The 25,885-nt window shown below is 45.4% G+C and overlaps 1 protein-coding gene across 4 annotated transcripts in view; it reads right to left on the bottom strand.

Moving 5' to 3' along the window:
• Positions 1-5,622: 5,622 nt before the first annotated feature.
• The window catches only part of LAMA3 (laminin subunit alpha 3), a 273,500-nt gene continuing 253,237 nt past the window's right edge, over positions 5,623-25,885 (bottom strand). For 2 of the 4 annotated variants that reach the window (XM_025365425.1, XM_025365427.1), the window contains 8 exons: positions 20,997-21,160; positions 16,737-16,920; positions 14,143-14,283; positions 10,794-10,953; positions 10,558-10,688; positions 8,906-8,999; positions 7,573-7,692; positions 5,623-6,180 (listed from right to left, as the gene is read on the bottom strand). In XM_025365425.1, the coding sequence (XP_025221210.1) occupies positions 6,035-6,180; positions 7,573-7,692; positions 8,906-8,999; positions 10,558-10,688; positions 10,794-10,953; positions 14,143-14,283; positions 16,737-16,920; positions 20,997-21,160 (1,140 nt within the window). In that variant the 3' untranslated portion in view covers positions 5,623-6,034. The remainder of the gene's footprint in view (positions 6,181-7,572; positions 7,693-8,905; positions 9,000-10,557; positions 10,689-10,793; positions 10,954-14,142; positions 14,284-16,736; positions 16,921-20,996; positions 21,161-25,885) is intronic. The other 2 variants (XM_025365424.1, XM_025365426.1) reach the window with 1 other exon arrangement.

Genomic DNA, 25,885 nt, shown 5'->3' with positions numbered 1-25,885 from the left:
CTTAGAGCCAAGGTCTTGCTCTGTCCCCCAGGCTGGAGTACAGTGGTACAAATACAGCTCACTGTAGCCTCACACTCCTGGGTTCAAGCAGTCCTCCCACCTCCTGAGTAGCTAGGACTACAGGCGTGCACCACCACCCCTGGCTAGTTTATTTTCTCGTATAGAGACAGGGTCTTGCAATGTTGCCCAGGCTGGTCTGAAACTCCTAACCTCAGGAGATCCTCCTACCTTGGCTTTCCAGAGTGCTGGGATTACAGGCATGAGCCACCACACCCAGTCCCAGAGGTTTCTCCTTAATTTGAGATACATCTTACTTATGTACATAGCGATGCTATAGAACGGGAATATTTACTTTCTCCATTGTTTCCTCAGAATGGCAAATCAGGAAAAGTGATAAACATACGTCACATGAAGAATAGGAAACTTCTTTATTAGGTCTTTGGCTTTTTGATATTTGAATATCCAAATATTTAAATCTCCAAACATGCCTAGGAATAACTAAAGCCACAAGGAAATATTCAACTTTTGATACTTCCACCCCATAGTTTTACAGTGTTGTTTATAGTAGTTATATACGTATATATATTTTATATCAAATATATAGTACTTATAGTAGTAACATTACTATTATAAACACTGTAAAAACAGTGAAAATATCAAAAGTTGAATATAGTTTATAGCAATATATATTACTATATATATTCACATTTATAGTAATATATCATATATATATTTGATAGAGGGTCTTGCACTGTTGCCCAGGCTGGAGTATAGTGGTGTGATCATAGCTCATTGCAGTCTTGAACTCATGGCTCAAGAGATCCTTCCAACTCAGCTTCCCGAGCAGCTGGGACTACAAGTGGGTGTCACCATTTCCAGCTAATTATTTTATTTTGGTAGAGATGGAGTCTTGCTATGTGGCCCAGGCTGGTCTTGAACTCCTGGCCTCAAGGAATCCTCTCACCTCAGCCTTCCAGAGTACTGGGATTACAGGTATGAGCCAGCATGCCCGGCCAATAGTAATAATATTAACAATGATATTCTCATAACATTTTCACATCTGCCATTTCATTTAACTCTCAAAGAAGCCTTATGAAGTAAGGGAGGTCAAACTTCTAGGATATTTTAAACGCCCTGACAGAAAGCTTGCATGCTTCAACCGCTGCTGACATGACAGGCCCAAGGGAATAAGGGGTGGCTCAGATTCAAGAGACTTGCAAGAGCAATAGCTCTTCTCTGAAGTGGGGCATGGGGGTGGCGCTTTCCTCTCACTGTGGGAAAGTGGGAAGAGAGTTTACAGGCAACTAAGGAACAGGAGAAAAGCCCCCCGGCAGCTGGGCTAGGCAGAAGCTGTCACAGTAGCAGCTGGTTTTTGGCCCAGGAAGTGCCCCTGATGTCCCAGGATGCATTTCATCCTCTAGCAGAACCCCTCGTCCCCCACTAAGGACACTGCGCTTCTGGGGAAAACATGGGTGTTTGGGATTTTATTCTCCCTTGACAGCACTGCAGTTGAATACTAGCCATGCTCAATCACCTGTTTTCCAGAATGTAACCTTTATGTCGAAGGAAGCATACTTCCTGCAGGAATAGTAAATACCTTCCGAGATTTGCCTTTTGAATGGATGTCATGCCAGGCTGCAGCTCTGCCGCACAGCTCCATGCTAACTGGTTAGAAATGCATGCTCCCCGAGTGTGAAACGATTAAAGTTAGTGGTTAATAGGCAAAAGCCTTTTGAGCAAGTGATGATTTAATCAGTAAGTGTGTGCCGCTGTGTGACCTGTGTGCATTCGCAAGATTCAAGTGCTGCAGAAAGTTCCAGTCCCCTAACCTCTGAAACTCCCGATTCTCATTTTATCAAGGGCTCAGTGTAGAGTAAAATAAACCACACATTCAAAATGTATGGAGAAAGAAATGTTCTGGAAATGGAAAGGTACACTTTATATTCTGGGGTCATACAAGTCTTTATGAGCAAGGCAGAAAAGACATTTCCAGTCAATAGCATTCACCGTCTCAGGCCCCTGTCCCTCTACTTTGGGAGAATTATGTTCCTTGCCCTGAGGATGAGTAACAGGATGAATATCCCGTTTCATCTCTGCTTTCTACTCCCAGCCACGCAGACATTGTGCTGGAACTTCTATGCTGAAGAATTAAGCTATGTTGTTTGGCAAAAAGGGGAAACTGAAAACAATAAATCCATCCCTTTCTACTACTGCTATTATATCACCCACATTTTTTAAAAAAAAGTTTCTGCTTTGGATTTCTCTGTTGGGTAGGGTGGTGGGAGGGATGGGGTCTCGAGTTTTTTCCAAGTGAAATCCTGGATATCCTGCCTGAGAGAATCCTTGTGAAAGTTTCATTCACAATGAAGGCAAACTTCCAAGCTGGAGGAGGGTGAAGCCGGCTGGCTGGGCCGATCACTGAGGCTCAGGGCTGCGAAGGGAGCTCAGCACATTATTCCAACCCTTTCTGGGAGCATGGCCCGGGCTTGGCACTGGTTTGGTGTTCTCAAGTGTGACGCATTCTGCAAACCTGGCTGTGTCTGTGGCCCGGCTCCAGTTCTGCAGGGCTCATCAGCCGGCTGCCCCCTCTCCTAAGGTGGTTTGCAGGATCGCCCGTCAGAGCTAAACACCCACCAGCTGACCGCCGTTCCAGGTGATGGGATTTTGGCTCAGAGCAGCCTGGATCAGGGTGGACCTCTACAAGCTGGCTTGCACAAACGTAAATGTCTGTGGCCCATCTTGAAGACCATCAGCAGGCTTTGGTGGGTTCATATTCAGTGGCATTAGGGATTAAGGCCAGCTTAAAATGACTCTGAGTGTAAACAGATACAGATATAAACTTTTGGGGGAACAATTTGGTAATAGCTAATAATAATCGTTAAAATGTTTATATCCTTTGACCTGATAGTGTTCGTTCTAAGAATTTACCTTAAGAAAATAAATTTATATCCCATGATATCTTCATGTTAGTGTTGCTTGTAATTGCAAAAAAAAGAAAAGAAAAGAAAAGAAAAACCCACTTACTGAATAATTGGAGGGTGGTTAAATACATTATGGTAAATTCATCTGATGGAATAAAATGCTCTACAGTTAAAGACCTGGGAAACACAATAGACTTTTAAAAACTATATAAAAACAATGTATGTGGTACCATCATGATTTTGTAAGAAAATACATGTGAAAAAAGACTAATGAACATAGAACTACATACAAACAGATTTCGCAGTGGTGAGATTCTAAGTGACTTTTGTGGCTCTCTGCGTATTCCAGTTTTTCCATAATGAACACACGTACCACTTATATTCAATAAAAAAAGGTTATTTAAAAATTTTTTCTACCCTCATGCAGACTTTAAGTCCTCATTCCAAAGGAAGAATGAGGCCTTTTGGGGGCTACCACTGACCTGCCCAAGTTGGGATTAGTAAAAAGAGAACTGGGGAACCGGAAGAGAGGAGTTAGAGTGGCTGACAGAGGCTGAGGTGTGAGGTGTTTTCAGTGCAGCAGTTTTGGGGGTTGGGGAGAGTAGAGAAAGGAGCTGAGTTCAGGTTCTCTGGGGAAGTGGGGCCACATCCCACCTTGGAGAAGGGAAGGTCAGCGAGTTCTGTCCAGGGCAGCTGTCCTCGGGCACAGGGATATTATGAGCATGGCAAAAACTCAATAACCGTATGTACTGAGGAGTGAGGGCAGCCAGCACCTGCAGGGATGCTGAAGAAGGCAGGCCCGTACACACCCATGACTGCTTTACAGTTACTTGGTGTCCCTGAAGTGCCTGCTGCCCAGGGAGATGCACTGTTTCCAGTCCCCAGTCCACTGAATGAAGCTGGAACGATGGTGGATCCGTCATGGACTGGTCAGCGTCGTCTACCAGTGATCCTGCTGTCCCTACTAAGCCTCTCCTCACAAGGTCGGCCCAATCTGTGTGCCTATGAGCCAGGAAGAGGATACCAGTGACAATATTTATGTGGCATTTGATAGTTTACAAATAATTGCCATTAAATTCAGTTGAGGAGCTCTAGACATTCTTTTCAGGAAACACATGTTTACCATCTGAGAATAGCCACACTGAGGGTGTTCTTTTTCCTTAGCTGTAATTTCACCTGTGACTCTCTCTGCTGCTTTCTGGTGGCTGGAACTGTATTCAGCAAGGACAGATAGGTGGCTGTTCTTCAAGCTTTTACGAAATGGGGGGAAAACCATTGGTATTAGTCAGTGAGGAATAAACTAGCTCTTTCTGTTTTTATTTTTCTTTTTTAGAGACAGGCTGGAATACAGTGGTGTGATCCTAGTTCACTGCAGCCTCAACCTCCTGGGCTCAAGTGATCCTCCCATCTCAACCTCCAGAGTATCTGGGACTACAGGCACATGCCACCATGCCCAGCTAACTTTTTTTATTGTTTGGTAGAGACAGGGTCATGCTATGTTGCCCAGGCTGGTCTCGAACTCCTGGTCTCAAGCAATCCTCCTGCCTTGGCCTCCTAAAGTGCTAGGATTATAGGTATGAGCCACCGCCCCCAATCATTACCCCTTTCTAATGAATCTAGGAAGTGCTAACAAATAATCAGCACCAGTGAATAGCTCCTTAGATTCAGTCAGGTTAACACCGGGGACCCAGAAGAGAGAACCATTGGCTTAGTGTAGACCTGCCAAAGGCAGGTGTTAAAATGGATGGTCCTCTTGCAGACTTGGTTCCTGGCTGGTCATCACCTGGCGAATTTTTCATTTTAAAGTCAATCTTTCAAGAAAGCACATACTTAGAGTCATGTAATTTAACCTCCAACCCAACATGGCATCCCTAAGGACCACCACCCAGCCTCTGTTGAATACTCCTGTGATGGGGACCTCACTACCTCTCCAGGAGAACATTCAATTTCTGTATAGATGTGGTTAGAAAGCATGTCCACAAGACTGCAGTGTGGAGGTCAGAAGAGAACGTTGGGCTGAAGGGGATGTGACTCAGTTTCAAAGGTGGAGAGTGTGTAGCTATAAGGATACCACATAGGACTACTATATCCAATTTTTAAGAATTACTTGTTATTTTTCTTCTGATGAACAAACACTATGTAGAGGATATGGAAATGCTTGCATAGTTTTCTCTGTTAGGGAAAGTGGTGCTGGGTAATGCTATTGGTTCAGTATATCGTTCATTATTTTGTAGATAAAACTAGAAGCGAGTCCTCCGTTGACTTTGGTTAGCTTGCCACGCGAAGCTTCCGTGATGGTGCGTTACATCCATTTCAGCTTCCCTACTAGGTAGTTTGTGCCCTCAAGGAATTGATCATCATAATCTAGACTTGGTTGGTAGCAGGCTGGGGAAGGCTAGGGTTGGGAAGCCAATGGGCTTCATTAATTAATGGGTTCATGAGTTCAGTTTGTTTGTAAGTTACTATTTTATGAATATTATATGTCTCTGCAATTGGATTGCATATTCCTTACGGGCAGGAATTATTTCTTATCCCTCGCTGTGGTTGCAATACTGAGCACACACAAAACCTTCATCAGTATATGCTCCGTGATTATCTGTAGAAGACTATGTTATAGGTAACACATTGACCTGGTGCTGAAGAATTAATTCAATTAACAATGACCATTAAGCCACTTGTGTTATGCTAATAAAACATAATATAAGGACTACACTGCATTTTTTAATTCCATAAATTATAACCCTTTAACATATATGAAAGTTTCATATTCTTAAAGTGCTTTAAAATATATTTAATTTTTTTAACAAGTGGAAAAGAATGTTCCTTAAAAGACATTTAATTTTTTAGTGGAAATTAATATTACCAAAAACATTCTGTGCATGTTTGAATAACAATGTTTTTATCTTCAAGAAATGGGATTTGTATATAAAATACACGTGGAGCACTGAATGCCAAAGTGATGGGTATCCATGGTCAGAATTCAAAATTAGGTTTGCTGTTAAACCTGTCTGGTTGGTGTCCTGAGTGAAGAATGATCTCGAGCTGGGGTGGGAGGTGCATTGGGTAATCAGTGCTTTTGAAGGTGAATTTCCTTGCTGTGAAACAGGCATGGGTTAGTGGTCAGGACAGCCATTCAGACTGACAGGCCCCTGGACTTCCAAGGCTTCAGTGACAGGGACAGGGATGTGGTTGACAAAAATATTCCTCAGACAGCCAAAGAATGATTTCCACACAGGGATCCTCAGTGTCGTCAAATTGGCTGAAAGAGAAAGTGGAGAGGCGTTTAGCAAATAATTCATACTGTCCAGGGACTGTTCCCTGGATTTTAAAAGATAGTTTTTTTGTTTTGTTTTGTTTTGTTTTGTTTTGTTTTCTAGACAGGGTCTTGCTCTGTTACCCAGGCTGGAGTACAGTCGTGTGATCACAGCTCACTGTAAACCTGGGATTCCTGGGCTCACACAATCCTCCCACCTCAGTCTGCCAAGCAGCTGGGACTAGAGGTGTGGGCCATCACCCTGGGCTAATTTTTAATGTTTTTGTAGAGATGGGGGTCTCACTATGTTGCCCAGGCTGGTCTTGAACTCCTGGCCTTAAGTGATCCTCTTGACTCAGCCTCCCAAAGCTCTGGGATTACAGGCGTGAGCCACCATGCCAGGCAAAAGATAGTGTTAGTGGAGAAAGCTAAAGTGACCTCACATCTCAGCCCACTCAGCCTCTCCACTTCAGGCAGGCATCTGACACTCCACCTGCTGTGATAAATCAGCAATAAGGCTACTCTTCAAGTTCGTCAGAGGAGAACCCACAGCCCAAATCAATAGCTCTAAACTGGTGCTTTTTATGGGTAATGAAAGACCTACACAATTAACAACCAGATTATAGCATATTTGGAGGGACAGCAAACAATGAAGAATGAAAAGGCTCTTCCCAGGCAACATTCCAGTCTTGAACTTGACTCCATTTCAGCCTGATTCTCCCAGTCTGGTCCCCAAAAGCTTAATAACTCACCAGTAAAACTAAATACCTGAAGAGGACAGAGATCAGTTTTTCAGACCCTTTCCTGACTCTTTGCTGGTGTCAGGCTTCTGGGTTAATGCAACCTCTTAAGAGAGGCTTATAAATTACAGGCTTGGGGCTCACACCTGTAATCCCAGCACTTTGGGAGGCCAAGGCCAGTGGATCACCTGAGGTCAGGAGTTTGAGACCAGCCTGGCCAACAAGATTTCCATCTCTACTAAAAATACAAAAATCAGCCAGGCATGGTGGCACGTGCCTGTAGTACCAGCTACTCGGGAGGCTGAGGCAGGAGAATTGCTTGAACCCGGGAGGCAGAGGTTGCGATGAGCCGAGACTGTGCCACTGCACTTCAGCCTGGGCGACAGAGTGAGACTCCATCTCAAAAAAAAAAAAAAAAAACCATACAAACAACAAAACAAAAAAAACAGGCTTGGGACAAGGGGAAACAGCAGTAATGGGGCCTGGGCTGACCTGACAAGTGCTCCTTTCCAGCAACTGCCTTTCCCCATGTGCCAGTGCAGAGGGCCTCACCATCTCCACTGTCCAGCCAAGAGCTGCCCTGCCACTAACTCATTAAGAAGCGAATGTTCAGAGCTGACACAGGGCAACATGTTATAGAAGTCAGGACAAGAGTTACCTGGAGCACCTCCAAGGTGTAGTGGCTCTTGAGTGCTGGCAGGTGGGAAGGGGATCTGTCCAGCTGTGTAGCTGCTGTCTGTGTCCAGTTCCAGGTGCAGGATATGTTGTTTTATGGTGACTGGGGAAAAGAGGTTGGTTAGGTCTGTCATCGGAGGTGAGCCCTGCTTAATGTCTACACTATTGACTTTGTTTTAATTCCTTCATACCGGACCTGTGGGAACGCCGTTTGCAGGGATTTGGTCCGTTTAGATATAAATTCAATTAACTTCCTCTAAACAGCAGGTAGTGCTTTCATGTACATGAATGAATTTTACCCTTAAAATGAATCTGTGAAGAAGAAATGATCGTTGCCCATTTCCCAGATAAGAGAATGTGTCTCACTGAGGAGTCTGACAAGATGGCTTGGTTACCAAGAGTTGGGACTAAGCTCTGGTCTCCTGTGTCCAGAGGCCATGCTGATTTCATGTGATCTCAGCTACTTTCTATGAAGACACTGACTTCTGAAACCTGATGCCAAAGACAGTGCTTTTGACTCTCGATACAAAATTCCTCTCGTGTTAACGATCTCAGCTAATTGCAATGTAGCTATCTTTTACATTAGCCAAGAAAAGACCAATTTTTTTTTTTTACAAAAGGTATTTTAGCCAAAATGGGTTCATAGATCTCTAATATCCACAAGTAATGAATAAAATAAGACTCTTTCTGAGAGGAAATGCTTGCTCTCCACTCATTGGTTTGTCTAAATAGTTTGCATTAATATTCAGTGGTTGTTGAAAAAAATAACCCAACAATGAGCCTTAGCAAAAACCAGATACTTACTGAACACTGACTGCATATCAGATACTAGGCTAAGAACTTTTCACACATTATCCCATTTAATTTCCACAACCTTAAGAGGTATACCCTATTTTTATTTCCATTTTACAGAAGAGGAAACCGTAGATAAAGAACAATTAAGCAACTTGCCCAAGGTCACACAAGGAAAGGGACGGAAGTAAGACCTTACCTCTGTTCTAACTTCAGAGCCAAAATCTAAATCACAATATTATACTATCTTGAAAACTAGCCTAGCTTATTAGTGTGCTGGGCTCCCAAAACAAACAAACAAACAACAGCAGCAACAATAAAACATCCGATAAGTTCTGGAGAATTGGAGGTGGCAACCATGAGTGACAGAAGCATGGCTGGGTTTGAGAATGGACACATTACTCTGTAGGCTAGTCCTGATCAGGCACTATGGACGGAGGGCTGAGGCTGCCTTTGGGAAGTTCAAGTCAGATGGAAAGGAGGCCTGTTTTAGTGCAGGAACAATCAGCTACTGGACAACATACCTGCCACCGAGTGCCACTGTCCATCACACAGAGACTGCTTTGGTGTGACTGAGGTCGAGGTCCCGCCTGCCCCACTGTCCATAGAGGCTGTGACCTGGAACACACACGGATTTTCCTATTTCCTTCAGAAAGGCAGGTGGAGCTGACCTTCCCCTGCCATCTTCCCTCCCCAAACCTGGCCAACTGACAGCGTAAGTGCACGTTAGATATTGGCCCTCCTCCACTTTTGAAGCATGTGACCACATGGGGTCCAAGGCTTCCAGAGATCTCTCTGCTGCATCCCTTCCAGGCAGGCAAATTGTAAACCAGGGTGGACCCTGGCCTGAAGTCGTCACCAATGGCAATGATTCAAATTCAAATTCAAATTCCAATTCAAACCCCGCCCCCATCAGCTCAACTCAAAGGTTACTGATTGGAATCCTCCTTAGCAATTAATGCGTGACAGTGGCTCTGTGCAGGATATGTGAGATGTGGAAGGCAAAGCTACTGGGGGAGGTCTACAGCCTGCTGCAAGGGCCAGCCAACTGTAATAGTTCCATGCATGGATTATAGAGGGGTTCTCGTCCAAGACATTAAACAAGCAAAATGACTGAGTTTGCACTGAGCATGCATCGAGAGCCAGGCATGCAGTCTGTTTTGTGCAGAATCCCACAGTCCTGCTTTCTAGATCAAGGTCTCCTCCAGGATTTTCCAAGGGTTGGATCAAGGGGAATGAAATGAAAGGACTAAAATAAGTGTATTTATAAATAATTTACATTTAATTTGCATGTAGCTAGATGGGACAGCCTATTCACAGGCAATTTTTGAGCTAAACAATGTCACGACTATTATGAAGATCATCAGGTCTTGATCTGTTCTCCTGAGAGTAATTCCCTCCCAAAGACTCTCAGTAGAGACTCTCTCCAGCCCCTCCTCTGAAAAGCCAGAATTGTCTCAACCACCTTACAAGTGGATAGTTACTTGCTTCTCTGGGCTACCAGAGACCTACTCAGACTGAATTAAAGGCTACAATAGAAAGTGTTCTAGGAGTTTGGGGCATTTTGTTTTCTTCTGGGATTCTTTTCCCCTCACATTCAGTAAACTGTGGAAGGACTGAGATGAAAGAAAATGGCATATTATATCAATCTTTCACTTGAGGCCGCAACTAAAGGTCTCCCTAGAAGAATTTGGTTTTAAAGAGACATCTTTGAGAAGGAAAGAGATATAACTGAGAGTGGTGGAAAGTAAGATATTGACTCAGGCCTGTGAGTGATGGGACAAATGAGGTCACAGAGATGAGGAAGAAATCCATAAGAATTGAGTATATGACAATTTCTATAATCTTGACAAAAGCCATAAGATATAAGAGTTATTATCTATATTTTACAGATAAGTCTGAAAGAGCTTAAGCAGCTTCCTTGGGGCCATATAACCAAGTGCTAGAGTTGCAATTCAGCCTGACTTGTTTGAGTTTTCCCAGTTTTAAAAACTAAGAACAGAAAACATGATGATAAAATTACTTGCTAAAGGGAAATGGTAAGTTAGCCCTGAAGGCAAGGCTCTTAAATACAAGATTGGATCTCATTTTCTACTACAAACCTGACCCACTGTGGTCTCCAGACATTGAAGCTGGTTGCCACAGACCCTCCCCACGGCATCAGACTGCTACGCACCTTTCCGGCCTCCAGGTAAACACATAAGTGCTTCCCGGGCTGACTTCCGATGTGTATTAGGATCCCAGTGAGACTTCTTGGGCGGATGCTGAAAACAAGCTTAAATTCTGGCCCCAGCAACACAGAGTGAGCTTTCAGAAGAGAAAAAAAGGGAGAAGTTAAAGCATCACCACGAAAGAAAACAGGATACAGTTCTTAAGATGCAAAGACATAAACCCTATAGAACTGCTCCTTACCCAAGATGACATGACCTCCTTCTTCGGAGAAATAAATGCCTTTCTCCAAAGGACCACCCAAGCAAGAAGACACCCCGAAGCTTGAAGAAGGGGTATCCAAGGGTTTTGAATCCAGCTGAAAGTTCTTTAGGCATCCCACAAAGCTGTTTGTGGGGAGGCTCTGCAACCAAGCAGAAAAGAAAAAGCTCATTACCTACACCTCCAAGAAAGGCATGGGTAGCCAAGGCAAAGGGCACTGCAGCTTGTATGCAAAAGGCGGAAGGTAGGTAGGGATTCATTCTTCCTGCTTCCAAGTCAGGTTCTTCAAGCTCTGCTTCTAATGGCTGTTCTATTTGGCTCTCTGCCCACAGTACCAAAAAAACCCTGTATACCAGATGTTGGGTGGGTGGTCGAAGATTGCAGGTGCCACCAAACCAAGTGGTGTGTGTGCAGGAGGGTGGGGAGTGCAGGTTGCCAGCTTGTGCTAGAATAAGAACAGGGAAAGTTGACCTGACCCTGGTCCTCACAGTCGGAGCAGCAACAAGGGAAATTTCCCCCTTACAGTTCACAGATTTCACCGTCTCTTTGCAGATACAAACCCCTTCTTAGAGTTCCATGAGGCAGTATGATAGCTTAATGCAGGGCAGCTGACAAAAATAAAGAGGCCAAAATGTTCCCAAAATAATAAAATGCAAAAAAATCTTCCTACATTGTTGGGCTCAGTGCACCACCACCAAGTCACGAATGCTGCAGAGTTAAAATAAGACACAGCGTGCATCGTCAGTGGGCTTGCGTGGAGCCCCATGCCTGCCTCGAGCTGGCTGGAACAGGGGACTCGTCTCCTGGGGCCCAGGAACAGGCTGGAGGGGTTTTGTGCGCTCCTATACTATACACCAGATATGTTCTGCGTGTGCACGTTCCTGGGGAGAAGGACTGTAAATTTCATAAAATTCTCAAGAAAGTTTAAGATTCACTGAATAAAACTCCTGGACTCCCTTCTAGAATGAGTGCCTTTTGGACTCTGGAATCCTACAAGACAGATGTGGCAACAAAGATATGGTAACTTTAAGAGAAAATGGTGGCCGGGCGCAGTGGCTCACACCTGTCATCCCAGCACTTTGGGAGGCTGAGGCTAGGAGATCACCTGAGGTCAGGAGTTCGAGGCCAGCCTGGCCAACATGGTGAAACCCTGTCTCTACTAAAAATACAAAAATTAGCCAGGCATGGTGGCAGATTCCTGTAGTCCCAGCTACTAAGGAGGCTAAGGCAGAAGAATTGCTTGAACCCAGGAGGTGGAGGTTGCAGTGAGCAGAGATTGTGCTACTGCACTCCAGCCTGGGTGACAGAGCGAGACTATGTCTCGGGGAAAAAAAAAAAAAAGAGAAAATAGTGATGTGATAGATGTACACGGTGTCAGCATCAACAGTAAACTACTGATTGGGCTCCCTATGAAACTTTTAGTTTCTTAAGATTTGTCATGCTACACAATGAAAAAGCTGTGTCCTAAAGCTAGGACTCCCCAGGATGGGCCAGAACCCAGCATTGATCCCTAAAGGCTGACTGCAGTGCTGGTGTTCAGAGGCAGACACTGATCGGATGTGGCCTGCTCCTGAAAAGGATATGTGGGAGGGCCCATGAGAAGGTTTATACCCTTAGGTTGAAAGAAGGCTGCAAAAAGAAACTTGGTTTGTAAAGAATATTGTAAATGGGATGCTACTAATTGCCCCAGATGTTACATGCTGGGTGTGATTAGGGTGGTTTGAAGAGAATTTATCCAGGCCAAAGAATACGCAAATCCTGCCCCGTCCTGTGATTTCTCTGAGTTGAAAATAGGAACAGAGGTTGAGAATAGCAAACATGAACAACGAGAATCCTCCTTAGCAATTAATATGTGGTGTATATTTTTAATATATATATATAATGTGTATTATAAATAGTGGATAATACGCAATGTATTTTATGATATATATATGTTACTGTATATAACAAAGCAAAGTAATACTCTATTGCCTGCTGGGGTACAATACATATACTTTATTGTGTAACACTGGAGCTCTGGCCCAAACCCCAGTGCAAAACCCAAGTGGGCCAGGCTGAGCCCTGGTTGAGGCTAGGTCAACCTAAGCAGCTAGCATCCAAGCTGGTGGAAAAGATCTGCTTTTGTTATGCCTATTTTTAGGCCCAAATTTGAGCCTGGGGCTCTTCCCCCTCTCCCCACCCCACTGCAAGGAAACATCACACCAGAATGTGCTACTAGGTCTGGAGGAAAGGAGCAAAAATTGCATTAATGTGGGGGACAGTCCCTAGGACCTGAGCTGTTGATAGGCTCATCTTACTTAACTTTGTGGGGAGGAAAAAAAAAAGGCAAATCTGGGACAAGGAAGACAGGTGCCCAAGGCTGCCTCAAGTAACCCCGGTGCAATTAACACTGTGGCAGGGGGTAGGAGAGAGAAAGGGAGAGGGCACTCACAGAGCTCAGCCCAGGGGCTGTGACCCCATCAGAGTGCCCCATCAGAGCCTTGAACTTGACAAACCTAGAAAAGCACCCGTCCTCTCTGGGGACAGAGGGAGTCCCGACTTTCCCTTCGTCCAGCATTCCAGAGTTGGGTTTTTGAGATAATTTTGTTATTTCAGACTTCAAATAACATTAAAACACATATTCTGTTATTAAGTTATTCCTTTTTCAATTCTCTTTCTAGCGTTTGGACAAGGACAAGGAACAGCTTTTGGCTTTGTGCTAGTATGTCTTAAACACCCTCTTGATTATGTGTCAAGCACCTTTTTCTCCAAGCAAAGAGCACATAGGTCACACTACCTAGTTTGACATTAATAACATTGTTTAGTTTTCAAATGTTTGTTCCTCATGGTTACCTATTATTTATGGTAAAGAATATTGGGTTTCCATTTATGGGTGAGATAAAAAGATCCCATAGAAGCATATTTAAAATAAATAGTTTGATGGAGAGGAAACCCTTAAGCCAATCTTTTACCTTATGGCAAAGATGGTGAAAGTGGCACAAATTACTGTAATTTGGAACACATTATGTTAATCAAAAAATCTCTGTCTATAACCTAAAATCTACATTTTTGCATTCCCTGGAGCAGAAGCCAATAGATTCAGGTTTAGGAAGTGGTAGAGAAGCTCTATCTTCACCCCTTCAGGGTCTGCATCTCAACCTCCATTTTAAAAATGAAGGCTTGGGGTTAAGAAATGGGCACCTACTCCATGTGGTTGTGAACATTAATTAAACCCTTAAAAATCATTTAAAGTATTTTGAGATTCTCATATGTTGAGTATTTTGAATATCTCATACAATTATGCTGATAAGGTGAATTGTTTTCGTCCATGGCTCTGAACATAACTATTTACCTTTGGTTTCCCTGACGGAGGCGATCCCAGGTAAACTGGTCCTCTGATGCTGACGGTGGAGTTTCCAAGCAAACTTCCCTCCCGGGCCCTCAGTCCATCCACAACCAAGCGCCCCTTTTCTCCATCATGGCCAAACACCACCTTCAGAGTAAGGAAGATACATGAGTTGTATTTTTACCTTTGACAATTGGTGTTGTATTTTATTAAATATTAGTGGCCAAATTTTAAAAAATAGCTTCAAAAGATGTGAGATTTTTTTTCTCCGATTATCACCATCATTTTGTGAGATTCTGTGAAATACTGAACACACTGAGCTTAAAAGGGGAACTAAAAAAAGGTTGTTCAGAAGTGAACTAATCAAAAGATATTATAGAATTGATCTGGAAACTTACACAAAACAGAAACAGTTAAAGGCACAGCCACAGGCAACCCCCTCCATGTAACAAAGAGGCAGGGACAGTTTATACAGTGCTGGGGACGGGGGTGTGTTGGAGTTGTGGCACCCTGGGCAGGCCTCTTGGAGCAGGTGGAACGAGGGCACTTCTCTTCGAACAAGAGGAGGGTTTAAACTCTTTGCTAAAATTTCTGATCCGTGGGGTCTGGTGTGGATTCTGCCATCTCATAGGGTGTGGTGAGACTATTCACTGAGGACACTTCCATTTCTTTTTTTTTCTTTTTTTTCTTTTTTTTTTGAGACAGAGTCTTGCTCTGTTGCCCAGGCTGGAGTGCAGTGGCACGATCTCAGCTCACTGCAACCTCCGCCTCCCAGGTTCACACCATCTTCCTGCCTCAGCCTCCCAAGTAGCTGGGACTACAGGCACCTGCCACCACGCCCGGCTAATTTTTTGTATTTTTAGTAGAGACGGGGTTTCACTGTGTTAGCCAGGATGGTCTTGATCACCTGACCTCGTGATCCTCCTGCCTCAGCCTCCCAAAGTGACACTTCCATTTCTATGCCAAGCTGTGACCTTTGGCCTCTACTGCCTGCTGACACCTGGGCTTGAAGGTCTGACAGGCCTCTCAACCCTGAGATGTTCACGACAGAAATCCTCATTCTCCCCTAGCTCTGAACTGCTCTCCTCCTGGCCGCATCTGCCTCTTCTCCATCTTCATCTCAGTAAATGTCCAGCGTCCTGTGATTTGCTGGCCCCAAATCACAGGACGCTGGACCCTCTCTTCCTCTTACCCTCTACATGTGATCCATTAGCAAGGCCGCATGGTTCTACCTTCAGCATGCGTCCGGGCAGTCACTTGTCCCCACTGCCCCACAGCCTCTGCAAGCAAAGACAGTGGCAGCCACATGGCTGCTACAGGGCTCCCTGCTGCTACTCTTGACCCCTGGCAGCCTCTTCAGCTAAAGAATTAAACAATATATGAATGTGTACATGTAAGAGTTGTTTGTTTTTTGTTTTGTTTTGTTTTGTTTTTTGTTTTTCGACAGAGTCTTGCTCTGTCACCCAGGCTGGAGTGCAGTGGTGTGATCTTGGCTCACTGCAACCTCCACCTCCCAGATTCAAGCGATTCTCCTGCCTCAGCCTCCTGAGTAGCTGGGATTACAGGCACGTGCCACCACGCCCAGCTAATGTTTGTATTTTTAGTAGAGATGGGGTTTCACCATGTTGGTCAGGCTGGTCTTGAACTCCTGACCTTGTGATCAGCCCGCCTCGGCCTCCCAAAGTGCTGGGATTACAGGCATGAGCCACCACGCCTGGCCAAGAGTTTTAAGACTCTTTAAAAGCTTTACAGACACTTTCAAATAAAGTCCAAAGTCGGAGCTTGGCCTTCAAAGCTTAAATGATCTGGGCTCTGTCTTCCTCTCTAATTCCATTTCTTATCACTTTGTGTTTTGTTCATTCAGCTAATTCCCACCTCCAGGTCCTTGTTATTTGCTCTTCCCTCTGCCTGGAAGCCCCTCCCCATAACTTCATGTGACTACCACCTGCTGTACCAGGGCTTTCTCTACTGCCTTATCTAAAATAGTCTCCCTGCTCTGTCATTTTCTTACTTCGCGCTAGTGTTTTCTCAAAGCACTTGCCAATCTCTGATATTACACTGAGGAGTGTTTGCTTCTGTGTTCCAGGAAGGCAGGTGAATGGCTAAGGGAATACAACTTGTCAAGTCACGTACATTTTCTGAAGTCCAGTGGCCTCATTAGAGAAATAAATAGGTCCCTTCTTGCCTTAAATGGTATTTCTTTAAATCTGGAATGGCTTTAAGCAAGAGCTAAGATGCTAGCATCATTCCAGGTCCAGAGAGGGGCCTGGAGGCCTGGAAATTGGTCATCAGGGGGAGAAATGGTCCAGGAGGCAGGAGTGAGAGTAGGCAAGGGGCATGAGGCAGACTGGGGAGGGCTGGAGGGAGTGGAAGAAGCATCAGTAAAGCCCATCTTGACTTTACTGTCTAGGATGACAGCCATGCAACATGTGTGCCACGGCCTCCAGTACTGAGATGCTGGGCACGCAGCACCTGCAAGCACACAAGCTCTCCCACCCCATGCCCTCATGTCTGGGAAGGATGCTGGGACTCCTATTTTCAGCATCTCCAACAATGCATTCTACACCAACTGGAGGTACTGACGCAGCCCCAGCTCTTACCGTGTGCCACTTCCCATCATTGCATTTCTCCTTGCTTTTGATCCTCAATTTTTTCCCGTCTGTCCCCAGTGCAAAGACCAGACGTCCTTTTGAAAGATAAAGAGCCATAAAGGAGTTCTTAGTGCCCGTGTGAAACACCAGTCCTCTGGAGGATGTTGTCTGCACGTCCACAGCAAACTGTGACCTGTGGGGAACACCGGCAATGAAGGGAAATAGAGGTGTTCAGTGTTCCTTCGAACCTCAGAGCTGAGACAGAGGGTGGGGAGCAAACACCCAACCTCCACTTTTCAAATAGATAAGCTAAGGTAGGTACTGATTAAATGACCTGTTTCTCTCGGAACTTTAAAAAGCTATTCTATTCCAGCTGCTAACGGTTTTGTTGTATAACTTCCTTACGACATTGGGGAATAACATGGAACTTTTGTGGCAAACATAGCTAGTGGTGTAAGTCCCAGCACGTGGCAAGAAGAAACATGTCTGAATCTTTTATTAAAGTCTACATTTTTAAAAGTTATGGTAAAATACACTAACCTACAATGTGCCATCTTAACCATTTTTAAGTGTACAGTTCAGTACTGTTAAGTGCATTCAGATTGTTGTACAATCAATCTGGAAAACTCTTTTCATCTTGCAAAACTGAAACTTGTACCCATGAAACAAGAGATCCCTAGTCTCGCTTCCCCACAGCCCCTGACAACCAACCACCACTCTACTTTCTCTCTCAATGAATTCGACTACTCGAGATACCTCATGTAAGTAGAATTGTATGGGACTTGTCCTTTTGTGACTGGCTTATTCCACTGGGAAGCCTGTACTTTTCAAACCCAATGAATATGCATTCTGTTTTGTGTGTATTCATGGAGAGGGAAGTCGTAGGAGAAGTAGGAGACAACTTGAATAACAAAGATGTGATTTAAGCATCAAAAAAGCATTTCCTTTCTGTTAGACAGATTTAACACAAAGATGAAGAAACACAGACCCACCTTCTCCCACCCACCTCTACATTTCTCAGACCCTAATACCCTCCCTATGAAGGAAGAAGAACGAGGCAAATATCATGCGGTAAAAGTAGAGTGTGCCAGGCACAGTGGCTCACGCCTGTAATCTCAGCACTTTGGGAAAATCTCAGCACTTTGGGAGGCCAAGGTGGGCGGATCACCTGAGGTCAGGGATTCAAGACCAGCCTGGCCAACATGGGGAAACTCTGACTCTACTAAAAATACAAAAATTAGCCAGGCGTGGTGGTGGGTGCCTGTAATCCCAGCTACTTGGGACGCTGAGGCAGGAGAATCGCTTGAACCCAGGAGGTAGAGGTTGTAGTGAATCGAGATCATGCCACTGCATTCCAGCCTGGGTGACACAGCGACTCTGTCTCAAAAAAAAAAAAAAAAGCAGAGTGCAAGTTGTTAGTATTCATTTACATGATGGTTACATGTTCTATGCACATCCAGCTAAGCGAGCTTTACTTTTTATGAAAACTCACACTCATCCATCCACCCACTCATCAAACAAGTACTTAATGAGTGTGGGGGATGCATAAGGTGCAGTGCTGGGCAGTAGGAATGCAACGATGGACGTTTCATTCCTTGAGTGGTTTATGGTGCAGGGGTGCCCTGAGAGGGATGCATAAAGGTGTGCGTGAGAGGGTCGTGGGAGATGCAGATGTCAATAGGCTGTCTTCAGCCATTCCTGTGGCTAATGTCTAAGCAGACACCAGACAGGAGGCAGGAACTGCATTCATCCCACTCACAGTGGCATCCCCAGTGCCTATGATGCAGTAGGCACTCAATAAATAGTTTCTGAATTGAATTAAATGGTAAATGGAAAATTTGGAGGCAGAAAGCAGAAGTGGAAGAAACAAATTATACTGTTAATTCTCTTTGCTTTTTAATTCGGTGAGGCTAAGATACACATTTATTCTTCAGATTAGCAAGTTTCCTTGAGGGCAATGTTCTTCAAAATGAAAGAGAAATCTATATTTGTTAAATTAAGCCAACCAGATGGTAACACTGCTCAATATTTCTCCTGGTGTGTCTGTGTGTTAGTGCGGAGGTTTGGAGAACGAGGGGTAGCCAAGTTAAGGAGGATATTAGAACGTGCTGCAGAATAGAACGTACTTTCCATATGTGGGCCTGGTGATCAGACTTGACATTTGCTTTCCAGAACTGTTTCCTAAAGCAACTTTCTTTCATAAAAGACTAACAGACTAACACCCAAAAAAAGGCAGCAGTGGATTTAGATCCCAGTACATGACACTGTAGCTATGACTCTTCATTGCTGGAGGATGGGAGGGTAGGGCAGAGAGCTAAAGAGCATTGTTATACATTCACCAAAGGGGTAAAGCAATGGCACCAGTTCTAAAGGACTGTCAGAACACTGCCAGAATGTAAATCAGAATGAGAACAACAGAACCCTCCGACTCTTTCAACTTTCTGAAAATAACTGATTGCTACAACATTTGGGGCTAAAATATAGGTTGAAAATTATATTTACTGATTGACTTTAAAAAATTTTTACCTTTTAAAATGTTACTTTTTCATTAATGATGTACGGTTTAATGTTGGACGGGAAGGCACAGGGGTTGAATCATCAGAAGTTGGTAACTCACTGCACTGAATGTGTTGAGAGAGAAGCTGCCAGGGAGGGGAGGGCCAAGCTGATGGGGAGGCCACAAGGGGGAGGCCAGAGGCGGGAGGCTGGGGAAAGGGGAGTCCAGGCAGTTTCTTGAAAGAGGGAGGTCATTGTCATTAAGGTCAACTTGACCAAGAAAGCGGGGATGGGAAGTGGGGCCTCCCCACCAAGAAACAGCCAGGGGAGGGGACAACTGGAGGGACAATCTCCTCTCCTTCTGCCTTAGCTTCTGCTAGCACAGTTTTGGAAAATGAGGGACCCCAAGACTTTCCATGGGGCAGCTGGAGACGTGGATCTGTCCACACAGGCTTTCTCCTTGAGAGCTCGGCATTCAGTCTCTCTCCGGCCTCAGCCGCTCTCTGCCTGTGACGCATGCTCACAGCTTACTGAGTGGGCTTCAAGGGCCAGCCTCCTTATAAGCTATGACCTCTCCTCCCTGCAAGAAAAGCATCCTCGAGCTCATTTAACTAACAGGAAAATTGAGGTCCAGAGAGAGGTAGCAATTTGCTAACATGCAAGACAGGCATAGAGGGACAGCTTAGGCTTAGAGAAGTTAAACAGCCTGTGGCAGCCATGAAGTCGTGCTCCAAGAGAAGCTGCTGCAGGGAGCACAGGGGGGCTGCCATGCCCTAGGTCTTCAGTGACACTCGGAGGTATTAGAGCCAGGCCATTTATGGTCAACAATGAGCTCTTCTCAAAGATAATCTCTGCTTGGGGGACTGCAGGCACCTGGCTGAGACTGTTACAGCTGGACTGCGGCCTGAGGCCCTTCCTACCTGGCTCTGTCCTCCCTGTGCCCTCCCTTCACAGTGTCTGCAGGCCCACAGCCATCTGCGGGCTCTGCCTGCCCCCGTCCCTGTCCCCTTCTGGTCATCTTTCACAGGCTTCCCCACAATGAACCTCTTGCCCATCTAATCCCATCTTAGTGTCTGCGTCTCAGAGGAGCTGCCCTGGCACGTGGCCTGGAGTCACACAGCCAGTAAGTGTGAAGCAGGACTGAAAGCCAGATGCTAGAGCCAGGTCCTTTTAATCCCCGGGCAATTCTGTCTCTGGGAAAGCCATGAAGAACAGGTCAGTACCTTTCTATCTATGTCTCCTTCAAATCACCTGAAAATGACAAACCTTGTTTTTCTAATTTTTTCTGACATAATTAATATTTCTGCTCATTCCCTCCTCCCCAGAAGAGATGCAACTTGTTAGCACAAAAAGGCCAAATGTATTCTCTAAAAATGATCTATCTGGCACTGCATCTACCTAAAAAGAATTTTACTTTCACTACAGAATACAAGAAAAGAAAGGTGATTTATCATGGAAATAAACAGCAGCTTTAGAAGAAAAAAAAATGTCATTCTTATTTTTAGAACACCATCAATTCTAAACCAGAGCTGAGCTGACTGCTTCAGCCTCTGAGCAGTATGCTGTCGTCACGTTTGCCTCCAGCTGTTGGGAAAGCACATGGCAGGCACTCATGCTCCCTGTCCTGTGCAGGCCAGCACCTCTTTGCACAAAAACGGTAGTGCCACCTTCATTAGAGACAGCTGCATGGTGTCATGGCAGTCAGACTTCCCTGCAGTGGAATCGCAGAGTCAGGTTCTGAGTTGGTGCTGGGGCAGGAAAGCTAAATAATACCTGGGTTTCAGCAGCTCCTGAGGAAGCTTGAATAGCAAGTGGCTGGTGGGAATGTCCCCAAACTGGAGGGCTCCATGATTGGCCTGGGTCCTGGGAAGTGGTGAACAGGCATCTTGCCACACCTTCATGCTCCTTGGGGAGGCCACTGGTGTGTCCTGCAACAGCTGCATGGGAAAAGAGCAACACAATGATCAGGGGAAAGAGTGAAGACTGCTTATCTTGCTAAGTACATTGCTTAGTTTTCACCCTTGATCCTAAGCGAGGAATTCAGTAGGGCAATAGAAGGCCTGGGAAATGGTACCATGGGGATGGGAAGTGTCCACTGAGAGCCCTTCCTGCGGGTCACTGACTGGCATGGAGTGGGCAGAACGGAGATCTCCTTCTTTATTTAGCTCTTTAACTTTCCTGAAGCCAGATCCTCGCAATCCCCATCAGTGCCCTAGTGTGGCTTTGATTTGAGAGCATTTTGCCACCAGGAAGGTGTAAGACAGGGCTAGGAGGCAGCGGGCTCATTCTTTTGGGGTAAACAAAGTTTAGGAGAGTCTAAATACCCCCCTTTTCTCTCCCTCCTTCTTTGGGGAGCATGCATGTTATTCTCATCTTACACAAGTCTGGGTTCTTCTCTGACAGCTGCTGCACCTGGGACCAGTGGCTGCCTGGTGCCCCTTTCCACCACTGGGCATCGGAAGAACCGCAGTGCTGCTTGAGGGACCCAGCATTTGGCCACCAGCACCGAGACACCCACAGCCCGCCAGCGACACATGGAGCTGCAAACCTGCGGCCATCTCCCCTAACAACCATTCACTTGGGCAGCAGGGCAGGTGAAAGGACCAAGATAGCAGGAGAGAGAGAGAAGGGAGGAGACCACATCCTGTCCCCACTTCCATCAGAGTGACTCATGCAGAGAAGTCTGAACTTTTGAATGAGACTGAGTTTTACTGCAGGAAAACAACCATAATAAATGTTAAATGTGACTAGGAAAATTGTTGGAAGTAACTGAGATTCCCCAGCCCTGCCCCTCTTTTCTCCACCGCAGAGCTCAGTTTCTGAACCGCCCATGCGCTTTTCACAAGCACTCAGAGCTCAATGGGGATCTCCATCAGTCAAAGCAAAGGGTGGGGATTCACCGTACTAGGGATTGGTTCAGAAATGAACATGTGACCCCTCCCCCCTGGCCAATGAGCCCTGAGAGGAAGTTGAAGGAGGGGCTTCTGGTAAAGAATTCCATATTACCACAAAGAGAAGCCCAGGCAGACTTGGTGCTTCTTGTGCTGGACAGTGTGGTGTGGATGCGATTCCCAGAAGCATGCAGGGTGGAGCCAAGAGAACCAAGAGGAAGCAGAGCCAACTCCTGATAGGCCAGGCCTCAAGCCTCACCTACCCCTGCCTGGCTAACTGTGTGAGATTATTCTTATTGTTTAAGTCATTAACTTTGCAGTGAGTTTTCTGAATCAGCAGCTAAAGGCTTCCCAAAAGATTCACATTCCTTCAGGGGCGGGTTTTCTTCCCTGACCCATTTCCTGGATACAGTGCTCAGAATGCAAACTTGAAATCAGTTATTTAAAATGATGCTTGCACATTGCTGAATGGAGACGTTCTACCGTACCCAACAGAAACTTAAGTGAGTTATTTATATTAGCCAAACCTTGATCCTACTGAGATTAAAACCCAGCCTGGGCTTCTGCCTGGGACTCACACCAGTGGGCCTTGCTCCCTCTCTGGGAGTCTTCTCTGTGTCAGCAGCATGAGCATCAAGATGAACAGTTTTGAGAGATAGCCTTTGTCACCAAGTGTCCCTTAATTCTCTTAATGGCATCATCATACTTTAAGGCATCCAAGCTCAAAATCTTGGTCCTCATGGACACCCACCTCCCTGGCCTCTTTCATGCATTTTCTCATGTCCTACTCTTCTTCTGTGTGACATATTTTGTTTCCACTCCTTCCTTTTCATTTCTAGTGCCTATGCCCTGAAAGTCAGCCCTGACTCTCTCTTTTTTTTTTTCTTTTTTTGCTTTTGAGATGGAGTCTCACTCTGTTGCCCAGGCTGGAGTGTAGTGGTGTGATCTCAGCTCACTGCAACCTCCACCTCCCGGGTTCAAGTGATTCTCCTGCCTCAGCCTCCCCATTGGCTGGGATTACAGATGCCTGCCACCAAGCCTGGCTAATTTTTGTATTTTAAGTAGAGATGGGGTTTCACCATGTTGGCCAGGCTGGTCTTGAACTCCTGACCTCAGGTGATCTGCCTGCCTCGGCCTCCCAAAGTGCCGGGATTACAGGTGTGATCCACTGTGCCCAGCCAGCCCTGACTCATGCCTGGACGATTGCAGTAGCTTGCCAATCTGACTCCATGGCTCTAGAACTTTCCTACACCAAACCATCCCACCGGCTGCAGCCAGCTTAGTAATCTTGAATCTTTTCAACTGCTTACAGGACTCCTTTCGATGATGTTACACTGACTATAGCAAAATGCCCAACTGATGTAGGTCATATGACGCTTGCCTGATCTGGCTCCAGGGTGTGATTCCAGTTTACCTCTCTCTAGTCTCCTTTCTCCATCCAGTTTCCCACTGTGCACCAGGCTCTCTGGGCCTGTAGAGGCCACAGGATGTGGTCTGAAGAGCACATTCTTTGTGCTTAAGTTTGAATCTTGTGCTCTTCTTGTGCTTCTGGGAATTACACCCTCACTACACTGTCCAGCACAAAAAGCATGGATTCTACCCAGGTTTCTCTTTGTGCTAATATGGAATTCTTTATCAGAAGCCCCGCCCTCAACTTCCTCTCAGGGCTCATTGTCCAGGAGGGAGGGGCCACATGTCCATTTCTGAGCCAGCCCCTAGGAAGGTGAATCCCCACCCTTCGCTTTGACTGATGGAGATCCCCACGGAGCTCTGAGCGCCTGGGAGAAGAACACGTTCTTTGTGCTTAAGAGTCTTAAGTTTGAATTCTGACCCTACCATTTACTAACAGGGTGCTTTTTGGCAACTTTTTTTTTTTTTTTAACCTCTTAAACACTCCATTTCCTGGCCTGTAAGGTTGGTATTTTATTCTGCTCTCAGAGGAGTGTGTTGAGAAGGAAGAAAGAGAGTGTGAAGTCAGTCTGGTGAGGATGCATGCAGCATGTCTTGCACCCGTGAGTCCCAGCCACATCCTGCCTCCAGCTTTGGGCTTCTGCTCGGGCGGCAACAATATTCACTCAGCTAAATTCAACCCACACTCCAGACCCAGCTCCTGGGTCACCTCCTCCAGAAGAAGCCTCCTGATTCCCATGGCAGGAAAATTCCTGCCGCACCACTCCTGTAGCATCGTATCCTTTCATGTAGGTTTTCATTAGTGTGCATAGTAATAATTAGCATTTAATGCATACTTACTATGTGCCAGGCACTTTTCTAAGTGTTTTGTGTTTATTACTTCATTTAATCCTCACATCAACATCATGAGGTATTACCATTATTTATCTTCATTTACATTGGAGCAAATAGACCCAGAGAGAGGTTTAATAATTGTCCAAGATCACATAGCTAATAAATGGTAAAGCCAGATGCAAACCCAGGAAGTCTGGCCCCAGAGTCCAGTAGTTAACCACTAAGCTGTGCTGTATTCTCTCTGCTACTGGGCAGAGACTAATGTCCTATTTCATCTAAACTGGGGGCTTACGCAAAACAGGTGGAAATGAAATAGTGTATTCGCCAATGTTTTCCACATCAATAGCCCCAGTCCCACCCCATCTGCTGAAGCCCATGCAGAGACTCCTGACAGTCTCCCACCAGATTTCTGCACCTGGGTGTCCTGCAGGTTCCTGTCACTCAATACACCACAAACTCCATTCATTCTCTTTTCCTCCAAATATCTGTACTTCTCCTGTCTCCATGGAGAGGACATCTCCATCCATCCAATAACCCAGACTGGGTGCCTCAGAATTATTTTAACTCCTGCCTCTCCCTTGTCTTCCCAATTCGATTATTGTCTGAGTCATGTGTATTCTATCTTATAAATAGATTTGAATCCATTTGCTCTCTCCAGTTCCCCATCACTGGGCTAATTTAGTCTCTCAATAACTTTCAGCCTTACAATGAAAAAATGAATATATGACTTCATTTCTGATGGGGCAATTCTAAAGATATTCCCATAATGGGAAAATGACAGCCCTTCTGGATTTATGAAGTATATTTCTTCTTAATAGCATAAAACATGTATTTTATTAGGTATTATCTGTTCATGCCCTCCCAAATCATTGTGCAGTGGGGAAATATTGGTAGAGAAGCAGCATGTGGTTGACATTAAGTGGAAAGTGTGTTGAACAGGAGCACATAGCTCTCAAGAGGCCACGGGCTCCTGGGTTGGAACGCCAATTCCACCTTCCACCTGCGGGAGCTTGGGCAGAATTGCTTACCTTTCTATACTGCAGCATAAGGTTAATGAAGGATTTGGTAAGAAAATCCCCTGGGAGTGCATAGTGCAGTGCCTGGCAGATCCAAGGTGCCCACTGTTATCCATTAACCATATTAATTGTAACCTCAAACCTGGGAAAGTTACATTGTTGACCTTCAGCAGAGCAAGGTGCTCCTCAAGCCCTGATCCTGTGTTCAATTCATCACAGTGTTCTGCTCCTCCAAATAAGGAGTTTCATTTCCTCTCAATCCCTCTCAGTGCTGTACTTCAGAATCACCCGGGGAGCTTCACAAACTACCGATACGCCCACTCCACGAGCATCTGACTTAATTGGGTCGGATGCAGCCTAAGCACTGGGTGTTAAAGCTCCCCAGGTGTTTCTAGTCTGCAGTCAAGGGTATGCCACATTGGTTTTGACAAGGCCCAGATGTATGGGTGTATCTTGTCATAGGAGTTGCATCAGAGCAGAGGGGAAGTCTGTGGGCAGGAAGAGGAGCACG

The sequence above is a fragment of the Theropithecus gelada genome, chromosome 18 (assembly GCF_003255815.1).
Source record: "Theropithecus gelada isolate Dixy chromosome 18, Tgel_1.0, whole genome shotgun sequence".
Classification (NCBI taxonomy): Eukaryota; Metazoa; Chordata; class Mammalia; order Primates; family Cercopithecidae; genus Theropithecus; species Theropithecus gelada.
Note: the sequence above shows the minus strand (reverse complement) of the source record. Positions and strands in the feature narration are given on the sequence as shown.